The 16,642-nt window shown below is 42.7% G+C and overlaps 1 protein-coding gene across 1 annotated transcript in view; it reads right to left on the bottom strand.

Annotated features, from left to right (window-relative positions):
* Positions 1-7,597: 7,597 nt before the first annotated feature.
* Positions 7,598-16,642, bottom strand: part of TMEFF2 (transmembrane protein with EGF like and two follistatin like domains 2) — a 128,539-nt gene continuing 119,494 nt past the window's right edge. The window contains exons 8-11 of the mRNA XM_065637884.1: positions 15,043-15,166; positions 13,839-13,997; positions 8,189-8,275; positions 7,598-7,779 (exon numbers count right to left, since the gene is read on the bottom strand). Of these exons, the coding sequence (XP_065493956.1) occupies positions 7,683-7,779; positions 8,189-8,275; positions 13,839-13,997; positions 15,043-15,166 (467 nt within the window). The 3' untranslated portion in view covers positions 7,598-7,682. The remainder of the gene's footprint in view (positions 7,780-8,188; positions 8,276-13,838; positions 13,998-15,042; positions 15,167-16,642) is intronic.

Below are 16,642 nucleotides of genomic sequence, written 5' to 3'. Positions count from 1 at the left end.
TTTCCAAATTTCCTCTAACTCAGTCATGATTCTTTTAGATTGATCAACATTCAAATGAGGTGTTTTCCCAAGATATATTAATAGGGAGAGGTATTCCTAATATAGGAACCCCTTTATTTGAATTCTCTAGGTAACATATGCATACTCAGCAAGTTGGTCCTGTCAGCTATCTGCATGGTTTCCGGATCATCATAACATGCACATTTTGGGTCCATGGATTCTCCTGATTTAACAGTGAACTTGCTGTACCATATAACAGGCAAATACTCACATAACTGTAATACATGTTTAAACAAATACGTACAAAGAAAACAGGCTCATATTCATGATACAATTAATATTAACAAACCTCCTTGAATACAGTCAAATTCTGTATAAGATTCTATTTCAGTGCAGTTCATTATGTTTTTGTAAGTTTTAGTGTTAAAGGAGCGATCTTTTCTGATTTCTGCCCAGTCTCTGTACTTTTCTTTAATCTAGTGTGGTGAATCCAGGAGCTGACTCCCTTAAGGTTCACAGCTGTGTTAGTTACCAGCAGTACTGTACAGGGTCCTCTCCACCGCTCTTTCAATGATCTGTCCTTCCAGGGCTGAAGACAGACTTGATCTCAAGGTCAGAAGGGAGGTACAGGCGCATCCGATGCCATAGGGTCTTCCATACAGTATTTCAAAAGGGCTTACTTTTCTCTTATTCTTTAAGTAATGTGAATTCTCAGTAAAATAATTACCCATACATCTATCCATTTTACATGAATTTCCTGTCACAATTTAGCTAATTGCCTTTTTATAGATTGATTCATTCATTCTTCCAAGCTCACCCAGTGCCACCCCCGCCATGAGCAGGGCCATCTTCACCCAGATCAGGTTGCTCAGAGCCCCGTCCAGCCTGGCCTGGGATGTCTCCAGGGATGGGGCATCCACCACCTCTCTGGGCAACCTGGGCCAGGGTCTCACCACCCTCAGGGGCAAAAATTTCTTGCTCGTGTCCAGCCTGAATTTCCCCTCTTTAGTTTAAAACTATCACCCCTTGTCCTATTGCAACAGGCCCTGCTAAAAAGTCTGTCCCCATCTTTCTTATCGGCCTCTGTTAAGTATGGAAAGGCTACAATAAGGTCTCCCCAGCACCTTCTCTTCTCCAGGCTGAACAACCCCAACTCTCAGCCTTTCCTCATAGCTGAGCTGTTCCAGACCTCTGACCATTTTTCTGGCCTCCTCTGGACCCACCCCAACAGGTCCTCCCCAGATCTGCCCCATGTGCTGCAAGGAATTGGGTGCACACCCATCCCGTTTGTTGTACGACTCACACCTGTAAACATTTGAAGCTCCCCAGCTCTACCCTGGCATTAATTGGGGTTTTTTTGTGTATTGTTCACATTTAGCCTTCAAAAACTAAACAAAAAGACTGACCTATTTTAGTGTGAAATGCAACATCCCCAACTACATTTCTGCAATAATGTTTTCAGCACCTTCTCAAAACATACCAGCATTTTAAATCTAAGCACCCAAAAGTATTTACAGCAAGCTTTGACGTATCTTATCTGCCCAATCCTGCCCCTGATAAGCACCATAAGCCATCAACAATGTAGGGCGACTCCCCCATTCTGTGAAAAGAGGGGAAAAAAAAGAAAGAAAAAACCCTAAAACCCCTGAAACTGGGTCTGAGGGAAAATAAGCAGACATCTCTCCCCACCCCCATAAAAATTCCCCAAGGCACAGATGAGACAGGGCAGTATTTAGATCTTTATATTACACTCACACACTTCCTGGCAAAATAACCCGCGTGAAAAGTTTCGCCACATGCACTTTTTCCTAAGAAAGCAATTACCACACGATCTTTTTGTTATTTTTTTCATGACTGTGAGTAGGCTTTTTAAGCTGACCAAATTACATACAAAAAGAACTAACTATTGCATTAAAAAAAAAAAAGAAGGAGTGAAAGGTAAATCTGGCTTTTTCTGTGCCCTTCGTACCTAAACACTCCACTTGCTCCTGAGAGACGTGAAAAGGGCTGAACTGGTGCCCCGTTTCCAAGCTGGCTCATTTTTAAGGAGCAATAAGCTTCAGTTCAGCTACAAGCGAACCCTGTGTTTGATAGATAACAGTGAAGAGGACCTGAATTCCAGAAACACAAGCAAAACTCTTTGTATGGGGTAGAAATGCAGCTTGCAGCACCAGATTCAGTACGATCAGAACCATACAGTAAAGGTGCAAAATGCATTTTAGAAGCCTTTCTCATTAAAACACTCCCGTTATTTCAAAGTCAATACTATATTTTCAGTTACGTATACTATTCCTTAGTAGCCCTTCTGCATGTAGAAAGATATTGCATTCTCACACAAATTTGCAAATCTGTAACTATATAAATGTTAGAGACAGCTTTTGGATGAATTCTAGAAACTAGAGCCCTACAGCCCTACTAATGCATAGACTCATCACTGTTTTATTATCTGTAGATCCTCTGAGCAGATGCTTGGCTCCCAAGATTTGTTTTGCCCTTAAGTATTTATTTATCAGTAAAAACAATGACTGCTTTCATCAGAAGTGGTCAAAACTGTTTCAACAAAATATCTTTCCCACTGAAAACCTGCAGGCTCGGTCTAAACTCGGTTGTATGGAAGCAGCGCCAGTTCCGACGCAGGTGCTCTCAGGAAGAGAATTCAGGTTTGGGGTGGTCTGGAAGAACCGTTCCTGAGCAGCACCGTCACCCCCTCCCTCCTTTCGCCCCGTTCTCCATTCGGCTGAGCGCTTTGCTCATGACTCAGCTTGCTGCTCCGGGACATCGTTATTGCATTCTTTCTCAATTAATGAAGAAAAAAAAAAAGTAATTTCCTTTTACTCCAAATCTAAAGAAAAAGTAAATTCAAGTTTTTGTAAGGAAAGGAGTTACTGTCAAGCCAACACTATTTATCAACAATGCACCCAGAACAGAAAGTTGCATGACAGTACGATGACTGCAAACATTTAATGAAGTATCTGTTTCAACTTTACCCATTAAAGCTATCGTAAGTCATCGCATTGGCATGAAAATACAAAATTTTCTACCTCAGAGTTTAATATTCTCCCTTTCATCCAAAGAGAAGCTTCAACACAGGGAAAAAACAGTATAGCTTTGCTTCCAATATCCTGCCACTGCGCTTCAGAAGGGCTGATGGTTCCTGCTTCTCAGACGCGCTCTTTATACACATTTGATGCTGAGATTCCTGCAAGAAAGAATATCCATCTGTAACAGCTGGTCATATGTGGTAGCACTTACATACACAGATAACATTAAGCGTCCTCGTGAGGCTGCCTCGTCCTCTATAAGAAATGAGCCACAAATATCCAGAGTTTTCCCCTGGCCTTCCAGCACTCCATTCCTCCCTTGTTTCAGATCTGTGCGAAAGAACATCTCTCATTATCCATCCTTATTCTGGGGCAATTTTCTATTCTCACTCTTCATAAAATGTGAATTAGCAGCCTGTTGCTATATTTTACACTCTTTGCTTTATCCTGGCTTAATAAGAAACATTGGTCCTGTAACCTGTGTTGTGGCCCTAACACAAGTTAGTACAAAGGGTACCACAACTCAAGCTAGATTTTTTTTTTTTTCTTTTCACTACATCTACTGAACTACCATAATTGCCACTGACCCAATCTGCAGTAAATAAAAAATCCCATCTAAAATAAGCTAAAAGACATGTCTGGTCACAGATGCTCAGGCAGATACTCAGAATTCTTTAAGAAATGGCTCATTTCTAAAGCCAAATGGTATATCCTGGACCATATAAGAGATCAGGGATAATCAGTATCCAGCACACATTCAGGTCTCTTTTGAACATTAGATATAACCCAGAGGATATTTAAGGGGAATTTCCAGCTACTGAGTCATTAAATATGGTTTATTTAGGCCACTCTGAAAGGGCAGAGGCTTCATTTGGCAACAGCATTTTCAGGGAGAAAAGGGGAATGTGGCTGCACCCCTCTTTTGCAGCTCCCGAGTCACAGACTCAGCAGAAGCTGTGGCAGACATCCGTGTACATCGAGCAGTTTAGGAGAGGCTTATTTACAGATGACCCTTTTTTTTTTAAACTTTTCTCTTTTTGCACCTTTCCACAGGGCAGATTACAGTCTCTTGATTACAGCCTTAAGGCTTCACAAGCCAAGCAAGTAACCTCACTGTAAAACTAGCTGTTATTATGCATGTATTTCCATTAGTTATGTACAATTCTCTCACCCCTGTGATTTTTCTCAAAAAGAGTTTAAAGGGGAAATGACTCTGCAAGTTTAAGGCTGCAGAGGATTCAAAACCTTTTTGACTCCAAGTAAAAGCATAGACAGATGGACAATCCAGCCAAACTCTTTGCTGGCTATCAAAACTGCAGGGACTGACCTCTGTAAACACCTTGCAACCAGCCATATACCTATAAAAAAAAAAAAAGAATGGGCAGGCCTGGCCAAGGTGCGGTGCCGACTTTGATGTGCGGTAATGAACTTTGCTTTTAATTCGGGCGTGTAACTTCCAGTGCAGCGTAAAACCGGGAGCAGCTGTATGCATAATAAGGGGTGAAAGCGAGGATGTGGTGCGAGATGCGTCTGATGTTGGATGAGAGGGAAGATAGCCTTTAATCATTTTGTTTTCAAAGAAACTTGAGAGAACTCTTTGAAGATGAGTTTCTTTTCCTTTTCCTTTTTTTTTTTTTTTTTTTTTTTTGAGAACTGCTTCTGGAAAATAGGTGGCAGTGATACACGGTACCCACCTTCTGTCCATGACCATCTGCCCTCTCGGTTAACCTGCTCGTGGGACATACACACACCTCCCTCTAGACTGGCACCTGCTGAACTTTGGCAAAGCTGAGCTTATCTTGTGCTGCCCTGGCAGCTGAAACCCCCAATGTCTACAGCAGCAAGGAAAAAACTGCCGCAGTGTCTTTTCATTTAAGTAATCGCAGTTCTCCAGTGCACAGGGAAATACGATGTCCAGTAGCTAGAACAGGATGTCCAGTCTCCCTTTATTAACTATAATATTTTTTTGTAATGATAAATGTTCTGTAAATCGTGTCTTACTATCATTGGATGAGAGGGAACGATAATGAATATTTGATCAGACTTTATTTTAAGGAAATTGTGGGCTGGGATCAGGCACAGTGGACTTGTTCACCTGCATCTGAAGGCGCTGAGGGGTTGAACATCATCTGGACATCAGCAGTGAGTATATGCCAAAGGCTTTATTTCTAGGACCAAGGTCAGTATGCTGTTGTGTTAAATGCATCATGTACAAAACGTGCTTCTTGTTCCAAAAATGTTACAGGCTGAGAGGAAAAGCCTTGGGGAACGGGTGTGCCAACAGTCTCTTTTTTTTTTTTTTTTTTTTTTTTTTTTTTCTCTCTTCTCTTAACCCTATTTTTATGAAGGGCTTTGGCCTCAGTGAAAGAACAGCCAGGCTGGCAAGCGCCCGCAGGCTGTTGGGAGACCGGTGGTGTGTGGTGTCCATAAGGGATAGCGCTGAACTTGTTCTTATTGGTCTTGTCAGTGGGTTTGTACACTAGGTCTTCTGTCTTGTGGTTTGTAAATTGTGTGCTGTTATTTATAGATGTCCCAGTGCCATTACCAAAAAAAAAAAAAACAAACCCCAAACAAAACAAATCCTGCTGCACTTGGTACAACTTCTACAAATATTTTCTGTTTGAAATCTTCATTCCTGTATGTACAACCCCAAGACTATTATTTTCAGACTGTGTGCCCATCCCAGCATGTCAGAGGTTAATTTTGAAAGCCCTAAGGGGGTTTAAAGTTTCATGAGACCTGCCCCCTGTGCATAATAATCAAAATCACTTCCTCTCTCTGCCCTCCACTCTACAGCAGGTACTTAAAACCTGGCGTTATTTTTGGAGGTGTGAAGGCTTCATGACAGGTGTTGTGGCTGGGGATGCAGCTGATAACACCTCACAAATGCAGGTTGCTTAGGGATTAAATGTGGCATTGCACAGTAAAAGCAAGGCAAATAACTTTGGCAAGTTTAAAGATAATGTGTTGGACTCCTATTTTCACTCCTAAGCGGGTGCTATGCTATTTTAAGCCAGGCCAAGCCTTGCCTGTTTGTGGTGTTTTTTTTTTTTTTTTTTAATTAGGTTTATTGCTATAGCTACATGGCAGTGTACATGTGTTAACATTTGATTTTTTTTGGTAACTAATCTAACTGCCTGAAGTAAACAATCCAGACCTTATAGTCCCAGTGCGGGGGACTGACATTTGGATTCAGCTTAAGATGTGCTTTTGACTCTTGTTAGACTCTGACACCTCGCTCAAAGCACCAGGGGCTGCAGGGTAGAGCTACATGTGCCACCTCCAACCTGAGCATCAACCTGACACTAAGTGCTCCTCGGAGGTGCTCACTGCCATCGCTGTGTTGTGTTTAGCCAGTGGAGGTATTGCTTAGGTATCAGTTTAGTTAACAGACCTTGCAAAGTCTCCCCAGAAGTGATTTTTTTTTTGTGCCACCAAACCTGTACAGCCCATCACAGCCGTGCCTGGGTTCCACCCCTGTGCGTGGGAGACAAAATCAGCAAGGACAAGAACAAAAACACATGAATATTTTTACAGTGGGTTTGAGCATGGAAATGTCCCCATGGTCCAACCCGAGCCCACGGTTCCGTGTGCCATCACCTGCCGAAACACCGCACTCCCACTCCCATCAATCAGCACAGACCAGCTGCCTGGAAGCATCTCTTGCCAATTGCCTTTTTATTACCTTTAAAAAGCCAAGAAACCCAGAACAAGACAAAAAAAAAAAACCTTGAGAGCGTGTGAACATCATGCAATGAATTCACTTTAAAGCAGGCTGGGGTGCGGGGGGAGGACAACCAAAAGCCAAGTTTGGTGATGACAGCGGGAAGTGCTCCTAACTCTTCTCACGGTTATGTTCTGCCTGGGCAACGGCTCTTTGGAAAGGAGCAGCACCATCAGTACCATTACAAGGGTTTGTGGGTTTTTTAGTTCAATTCTGTTATTTTGTGTGACTAATACTCCATCGGTCAATCAGTGAAGTTACCACTCTCTGCCCTTCGGCCTCACTCTGTGGTCTTCAAAATTCATAGCACAAACTATAGAGTAATATTAGCTTCCCAAAAGAATGTGTTTTGGAGAGTTTCAGCTACCGGGGAAATAACTTTGCATCTTGTCCATCATGTGGATGTGACAAAACACATGCCCTTATTTTCCTGAGGTATAGCCAACATTTGAGTTCATTACATTTAATGGAGTAAGGTCACCCATAAAGGTATTTTCTGAGTAGTTTTCACCTTCTCTTTGAAAAAATAAATTATATCAGCATGTTCATGAGGTACAAATGGTGCTGGCATTTCAGCTGTTATTATGTTATTAACTTTTTTAACCTATAATTTTCAATCAACAGTAAGAAGCAATTTTCACTCTCTCCAGTGACCAGAGTTGGAGATTCTGCAAAGTGTTCTGGTAGGGTTCACCTTGACAGACACCTAATTCCCTCCCAAATCGAAATGTCACCCCCAACGCTTCCACGGCAGTCACTGAGAATTTTCATTTCCCCTTCAGTTAGGATTTAATTTAGAAGGTAAAGACTTCCTAAGCTATGGGAGAGTAAAGATAGATGGTATGGGAGAAGGCGGCTGATGAAATGTTGTTGACTCCGGATCTGAAATATTTTATCCCTCCTCAATGTAGGTTAAATTATTCTTCACCTTTCCCACATCCATAATTGTCGCTGATCTTGGACCAACTCAAAACCCTACTATTGAGTTCAGTAGACTCAAAATTGCCACTAGAACTGGAAAAAGAAAAAAGAAAAGAAGAGATTTGTTAGTGTCCATATACAATATCCCAAGACTATACACAGCTATGAGATACAGCAAATTTAAGAAAGGCACTTCTTTTCTCTCATCACTGAGTATTTATTATATATAACAAATACATGAAAAAGAAAAAACTATATTGTGTGATATAAATAGTTTATTTACATTACAGAAAAACATCAAGACAATGTATACTATTTCAAATATATCCATACATAATCAAATATAGCTGTAGTACATGTTCTCATTGGTGTAGATTACCACAAATGCAAGGCAACATGTGTAGATCTTGTCTTAATCTTTTGTCTATAATACTGTATTTTGTAGTCCAAGCTCTCTGCAGTTAGTTTTGCCACTGTGGAAACATGCGCTCTTTAAATTAACCTTGTCGATGCTCTTGTCGTGTTGTCTGAACTGTAGTGCCCTGTGTTTTGCTTCTGTCTGTGGATTCTGTTGCTCCTGGGACATTTCCTGAAAAAAGACACTTGTGAGAATACAGGGCTCTTAATAACGCATCTGCTGGAGAGGCGGTGGTGGGCAAGAAGAGCATCCTCTGGCCTTTGGCGCGTTCCCATTCAATGACATGAAATGGGTTGGCTAATGGCAATGGTACCACCAAAAAAAACCCCAAACCGAACAAACAAAAACCCCAAAAAGCCCAAACAGAAAACAACACAAGAAATCAAGCGCAAAACATACCGTAAACAAAAATACGGCAAAGGAAATGTTAAGATTCCTGCTCTTTACTGGTGAGCTATGTTGCGACAGCTCCTACAGCACCACATCTCTTGGTTGCTGTTCAGCTCATGTTTAAATAACAGCTTTATTTTCATTTATTTTCAGGTGGAAGATTTAGGATGGTCTCATACTTACCTGCTCAGTGTCCCGCGTCCGTGCAGTATTTACAAAGTGGATGCAGGGGCTAAAGTGCTTGCAATCCCTACGAGTCTCCATGGAAATGCTCCATGCTCAGGTCATTAGCGAGCAGCTACTTTACTTACAGGCACCTGCACCCTGCACGGCTGCTGGGCTTCGTGAAGAAAACCATTGCACAGGAAAGACAAAAAAAAATCTTATTTTTCCTTTGGATGGTAGCAAAAACAAACCTACCTCGGAACCTCATGGTGCTCCTCAGCAAGGGCACATTTCACTATAGCATTGCCTATCGGGTTGCTACAAAGTGTTTCCCCAATAATGGAAAGATAAGAAGAGTGTTTCTGCTTTTCTCCCACGGAGAAGTGCCCTTGGACCAAAATCATGAAGGCATTTAGCCCCAGGAGGCTCCAGGGAGCTCTAAGCGGCTGAAAGCCAAGGAGGTTATGGCAGAAACAGGCAAGCAGAACCAAACCAATAGGTTCACCAACACCCACTGAAAACACTCACGCTTTAGGAAAATGGTGAGCTACAGACAACCAACCAGCAATGAAAATAGTCCTTTTCCCAGGGTGACCTGGTTAACTTTTTGCACAGGAGGAGGAAGCAGCTATTCCTGACTTGGCCACGTGTTTGTCCTCTTTCTTCAGCCTAAGCCCAGTGTGAGTTTTTAGCCCGGTTGCGCCTCTTTCTGCCCTGTGCATGGGCAGCTACACGAGAAGGACTGAAACACCGCTTGCAGTGGCATGACACAAAGCCCTACGATACCCCAGACCACGCTTACATGGAAAAAAAAAAAAAAAAAATCCCTAACTTGTTTTTCCGTTACAGGGAGGCTTTCAGCAGCTCCTTGTGAAACCCTATGGGTTATGCACCAAGGAGAGCCGACCCTCTCCATGCAGTGAGAGCTCAAAGTTCCAGGTCAAATAACTAACAGCAAAACAGAGTGAAATAACTTTTTATTGACCCCCCTTAAAATCAAAAAGGCCATTTTTCCCCCCCCGTTAATGCTACAGTTTTATGATGCCAACTGAAAGGCTAAACGAGAGCATAAGGATATTTCAAAATGCTGAAATACAATTATATAAGTGTCTAACAAAATATGGGTCAGATTGTCCTGACTTGCCTCACTTTTTAAGCCAACAGGACCACCCCCTCATGAGAAACTGTATGGCTGTGCACTATATTTTGCCTTGTTCCTTTCTTGGAAGCAGCAAAGTAGGCTGCTATCATTACTCCGGGAAAAATCAGCCCGTGTCTCCAGCGCTCTCGAAGGTCACGGCGGAGTGTTCATTATGAAACTCATGCAGACTTGAGCTGCTTTGCCATTTTGTGACAAACTCATTATTCACCGCCTGCTCCTAAAAAGGCGATCAAACTTTCCGAGGGAGCTGTTGTTAGCAAACACAGGGCTGATTCACCGAGCTGCATGTCATGTGCTGACAGCCTCCCCGCCTGAGTGTCCCCAGGCGTCCTCTGCTGCCCATGCCACCGGGGGTGGCACAGCAGGACCTCGCAGCGAGACAGCGCCAACACCAAGGGTTGCTCCTGAGTCCCCGGGGATGGGGATTTACAGCACAAGAACCAGCGCTCAGCCATGCCGAGCAGGGTTGGGGAACCAGTGCGGGAAGCCACAGTGGGCACAAGCAGATTTGTTTTGTAAGAAACACGGAGGTAGGAGGTGGCTGGGGGATGACCAGGACGGTCAGCAATCCCAGGGGATGCGGCCGTGCATTTCCAGAGAACAGGCGATACTGACGGCTCCAGCTGGGAGCAAGGAGATGAGCATCTCACAGGTGCTGACCCAGAACCACACTGACAGTATCTATCCAGTCACTTAGTACATAGTCAAGAAAAACTGATTCAAATGTAGTGAATACTACAATTAGGATGATGAAAAAAATCATAGAATCGTAGAATCATTTTGGTTGGAAAAGGCCTTTAAGATCATCAAGTCCAGCCATTAACCCAACACTGGCACTAAACCACGTCTCTAAGAACCTCATCTCCACGTCTTTTAAACCCCTCCGGGGATGGTGACTCCACCACTGCCCTGGGCAGCCTGTTCCAATGCCTGACAACCCTTCCTGGGAAGAAACTGTTCGCGATACCCAATCTAAACCTCCCCTGGCGCAACTTGAGGCCATTTCCTCTTGTCCTGTCGCTTGGGAGAAGAGATCAACCCCCTCCATGCTCCAACCTCCTTTCAGGCAGTTGCAGACAGCGATAAGGTCTCCCCTCAGCCTCTTTTTCTCCAGGCTGAACCCCCCAGGTCCCTCAGCCGCTCCCCATCAGACTTGTGCTCCAGGCCCTTCACCAGCTGCATTGCCCTGCTCTGAACTTTCTCTAGTACCTCAAGGTCTTTGAACACAGTGTTTGAGGTGCAGCCTCACCAGTGCTGAGTACAGGGAGAAACAACTTCTTTTAACCAAAACCGCTCATGTTCTAATTGCATAACGCACAACGCTTCCAATTGACGGAGGCCTGGGAAGGTCCTAGGGCCAAGTACTGACACCGTGACTGCTTAAAAGCAATGCTATTGCATTTACAGTTAGCTTGTGTCTGAAATGCGTCTGGGTTTGGCATTTAACCAGCTTTTTAGACTTAATCATCTGCTGAAACTGAGTGACAGCTTTTCCTTGGTCCTTAACTCTTTAATCAAAAGTTCTTTATAGTGCTCCGTGTGTGGGATGTATTCATTTATGAACGCAGCAGTTATATCAATGTAAACTAGGTAGCGGAGCTGCCTGCCCTCCCTCCATTGAAGCTTGCTCGCGAGCTTGAGTTACTCACAATGTGACTCATAGCAGGTAAAACACATTATGCATTCATTTTTAATCAAGTTATTTCTTCACATAAATAAGCTGCTGTGACTAAACATTAGGGAAGCACTAAAAATGCAAAGCTGTACAGAAAACTGCTGAAAATCATTATGACGTTAGGCCATACCTATATTATTTACCATCCTCCTTCACTTTTATCATTGCTTCTCTTTTGCCTTACCTCTAAGTCCCTGGGCGTAGGGTCTGTACACCACTGCTCCACCTCCTTCCCTCTGTATCTCTTGGCCTCTAGTTCCCTGCTCCTCCATCCCAGCCGTTAATTGCCATTGCTGGCACTAACGATGAGTAGCCAGGTGGCCAACCTCATCAAGGAATCAAGCCATTTTAAAAACAAATCATCGGTTTTGCTGGTTGAATTTTCAGCTGAATCCGTTCCCCAACTGGGTTCACTGTGTAGCTACAGAAATGCCAAGATGGCTCAAGAGCGTTGGCAGGACCAAATGCCTGGGAGCCAGAGGAAGGGGCAAGGGTCCCCCTGGCAGCAGCACAGCTCATTTATTCAGATTAAAGCATCTAAAAGTGTCCAGGGGTTGCTCAGAGCCTTCCAGCAATGGAGGACACTCCAAAGATTTGCATCCCTGTTAGAGGTGTGATTTTAAGAGCAACAGCAATAACGATAGCTAAAGATTTACAGTGATAGTCTTATGTGGCTCAAATGCAGGGTTTGGACCCAGTGCGCCGAACTAATTTGACAAATTGATTAGGTGAAGCTGCACTGAAATGAGCAGCAAAGAATTTGGAGCCAAGTTTCCCTTCTTTCTCCCAGGAATCTGGCGGGGGGACTCTATCACTTTCAAGAGTCCAGGGTGTTGAGTTCAAACCAGGTTTCCCAAAGCAGATGAATTCAAAAACTCAATTACTTATGCATACGATCCCACAATGCTCACTTGTCATGTGGATGTCTCTCAGGCCACTTAAGGGTACACTTTTGCAAATGTATCTTGAGTCATTATGCTGGGATGGAGGATGCTCTGCAGTAATTACATGCATTACAGAAAAAAAAAAGTCAAAAGATCATAAATTAACTTGGTTACAAAGTGTGCGAGGAAAGGTACCATCTCTGTATGAAAACAGTGTGATGGGTAATTTGCAGCGCAGTACTGGGACACTCAGAGCATACTGTCTTCATTCTTCAGTATAAAGTACTCATGTTACTGCGGCAAAGTGACAAAACGAGTCACTCGACAAAATGATGCACAGCATTTGTTCCATTATCGGTTACTGCACCATTTCCTTTTTCTTACTACATGCTACATTTTTGTTGTTTGAATTACTTCTGTGAATACCACCATAATCTACTGCCTCTTTCGGCATTTACCATTGAGTTGATGGACTCGGCTTGGCCAAAAAAGCAGCTACCTTTCATCAGAGGGTTTTGTTCTATGCCTTTAGGCCAGAGAAGGATTTATGATTTTTTTTTGTTTCTTTTTGTCTTTTCCAGGAACAAATGCTACACTTGTCCTCCAGCCAGGTAGTGCAACATAGGGACTGAAATACAACGGAGATTTTATTTCTACGGAGCTATGATGCCTGGCTTCTATTTTTTTAGTGTTTAAAAAAGAAATTTATTTATAAAAGAGTGATTTATCAGTGTTGCTAGCTGAATTAATTTAACCTTGTGATTTCTGAGGGAAGACTGCAGACATCTGAATTCAGAACTTACCCCAAGCCCTCCCAGAGAGGAGGAAGCAGAGCAGCAGGTGTAGGAGGGGAAGGATTGCATTCACCCCTTTGGTTCTGAACTACCGTGGGGTTGTCCCTTCCATGCAAATAACCCTTTCTCCCTCAATTAAAGAAAAAAAGAAATAAATACTATATGGCTTGGAGTGCCACCATCTAGTGAAGACCATGTACGGTACCTTTGAACATGTATATAAGCCTAATGAAATCATTTAATCAATGGGATTGCAAACAGGCTTAAAAGTTTGTGTGCTTTGCCTGATTAGGACTAAGGGAATGGGCCCTTGAGGAAACCAGATGGAGATATGATTAGTTTTATTAAGTGTTGATCCAGCTGCTGTATTTATATTCCCCTTATTTATATGAACAATATTTGTCCAAGGATCTGAATACAAAATAGGAAACTCCATTTGCTGTAGGTATCATTGCTACCTAAGTTTGATTAAGATGGAGGTAAAAATTTGGTCATAATAATGAAGACGCAGTGGCTGGCTGGACCAGACAATATCTTTTGCTTGTTGGTGAATTAAACAGCATTGGTTATCAGCAGAAATCTGTATAATCAGTGCACGAAGTAAGGAAAACAAAAGTTTTGTTTTGTTTTGTTTTTTCTATTGCAAAGTACCAGAGATACTGACCTTGTAATACAGAGGACTACAACACAGATGATAGCAATCTGGATGGTTCCAATCACAGCTGCTATTAAGACATACTGAAATCGTACTGGACCTGGAACCACATATAAAACGCTGTAGTCCTTTTTTTCACAGTGTTGTCCAGTATAGCCGGCATCGCATCTGAAACAAAAAAATATTTTTTCTGGTTATACCTGCTGCTTTCAAAGAATGCAAAAAAAAAAAAAAATTGGATCTTAAAAAAAAAAATCAGTAGCTTAAGCATAAGCTTATGTGTTGTTGGTTTTGTTTTGTTTTGTGTGGTGTTTGTTTTTTGTTTTGTTTGTTTGTTTGTTTGTTTTCCAGAATTGGCCCCCCAGAAAGAGCACTGGTGCCTCCTCGCCTTCTCAGAGGGAATATTTCAGGTTCTCAGCATCACCAAGGTCTGCGAGAGTGAACGACACTGCGGAAGTGCCAGGAGGTGCCAAGGGGACTGGGACTTATCTATTATAGCATCAAGTGGAACTACTTGCACGTTGTGGTGAGAATCCATTTAGTTCCTTGCACAACATATTTTCAATTTCTCCCTTTCTCTGGGGAGCTGGGGGAGGGTGAAAAGCCATCTCATTGTGGCTCCTTATGCAGATTACCCCTAAGGAGGTGATAAGCAATCATCCGAGCTCTGTATGAAATGTGATTAGATGTTCCTGCAAGTGGATGCATCATTTAAATTTTGTCTAGTTGCTATAAAAAACCCTCTGTTGATGCTGCAACCATCCACCCAGCTGCTCACCAGTTCCCATCCTGCAGCCTGATGTCTCCCCTCTGCGATTCTGGGGAACAAACATGGTCTTCCCGTTTTAACTCTTGCCCCGTTTCCCCTAAAAAGCCTGAGCAAGGAGATGCGAAAATCCAGGTCGGTGGCAGGAGCAACCATAAGAGACCAAGCCAGATTGCTTGGGCTCCTCTCAGAAGTGTGCACTTTTAAAATATATCTAAATAGAACTGAAGGTTACTGAATGTCTTTACAATCAATTCACATTGTAACTCAACACACTTTTGCCACATAAAAGTGGGGGGAACTTGCTGAATAATTTAAGTCTAATAGGTCTTATAGCACAAAGAGGCACGGTTATAATTATTTTCCACAGTTTATCCAGATTAAGTGTTTTTGTAAGTCCGTATTATCATGTGCGTAGCCTTTCCTCCTTGGCAGGAGAAGGGTTACCTGCAAGACGGTTCCAGCATGTTAGTGGAGTGCTCACACTTGCCGTGCATGCAGAAGCCGTTGTAATGCTCTGGACAAGGGATGTAGATCCCTCTTGCACTTTCTTCCAGTTTATTTGCATTCTCTGTAAACACAGGTGAAGGGATCATTAATGTGGCAATACAGGATAAGGTGAAATGATGGAAAGAACACATTTTATAAAAAAAAGGAAAATCGGAAGAAAAAAGATGTAGAAGATGTTGTTTGTAAGAAAGGGTTTGCACCTTGAAACAGGTAAGTCAATGTAGATTCAAAGCCTTGCAAGGTTTTCTGTCATCCTTTTGCATATCTAATTCCTGTCAAGTAACAGCAAATGAGGCACCGGAAAAAAGAATTTGTCTGTTCAAAAACTGATTACAGAATAGCACATAAAAATGCCTGATCATTTCCGTTATCCTTCTCGGACGGTCTCCTCGCTCCCAGGCAATACTAGGAGGAAGACTCTAGGCATTTGCATGTAATCTACCATCACAATATATGTGGTCATTCAATACAACATGTTCAGAAAGACAATTTTACGGCTGAAGCAGAGAAGCACGAGTCCAGAGCCGAAGATTAGCAGCAGTGCCACACGCCTGTGTCCCAGTGCCCACTGGCCTCCTTCCCATCCCACAGCATGGGTACCTTCAAACTATTATAATTTGACTTTTGGTGCTACTTCTGCAGCTGTTAAACAGTCACTGAGACGGCAAATCCTGGAAAATACTTCCTTCCATGTGGCCAGGAAAATGGGGACTTCGTTTGGTTTTGAAACAGGTATGTGCTCGACATTTACATCATGGGCTGAAATGCAGAGCATTACTTGTGATAAACTCACAAGAATTTTGTAGGCCACCAATGTGTTAATTCATCTCGGTAATTTTGGCAAATTCTTCCATTTAACCAATACTTACGATATCTCAAATTGTAAAAAACCTTTTTCTTTGATAGCATTATCAAGCCACAATGAATTAAAAACAGAAGACAAAAATCTCAGATGTCTGAGGAAATGTAGTTTGCACACAAATAAGTTGAAGCATTTGTACCTTCCAAAGGAAGTCTCTGAGCATTATGAAACAACTGCAGTTTGTGTTCTGCCTCCAAGCCAGTCGTGCCGGCAGCAGGTACGCTCAGGTATTATCCCACCTTTGGGAAAAAATTTGTGTGCAGCAGCTCCAAGGTTCAGATTTTCGTAATGAATTTCTTTCCTATCGCTGCTGTCCAAGGAGAGTTTCAAGAGTCTCTAACAACTTGCACTAATAATGTTGGTTATATTGTCTTTAGGTTAAAACAGACAAAGACAAGCTCCCAGCAAATGAGAATGACAGGACAACCTCTACCTACGTATACATGAGAGTTATCATCCCACCAGATCTTCAAGTATGTTCCTTTTTTCCACCAGGAATTCTTCCCAGAACAGAAAAAATGTGTGTGATGTCTGCCAGCTACCAGTGGACTTGCCCAGGGCATCCAGGTAGATCCCGATGTACTCGGGACTTGTTGGACTCCATACACACGTAGTGATCATCCGTGCACCATGCCCAGTGGTTCCTGGGCATGCCGGACCTCTGCTATGGTCCAA

This window comes from Caloenas nicobarica, chromosome 6 (assembly GCF_036013445.1).
Source record: "Caloenas nicobarica isolate bCalNic1 chromosome 6, bCalNic1.hap1, whole genome shotgun sequence".
NCBI classification, from domain to species: domain Eukaryota; kingdom Metazoa; phylum Chordata; class Aves; order Columbiformes; family Columbidae; genus Caloenas; species Caloenas nicobarica.
Note: the sequence above shows the minus strand (reverse complement) of the source record. Positions and strands in the feature narration are given on the sequence as shown.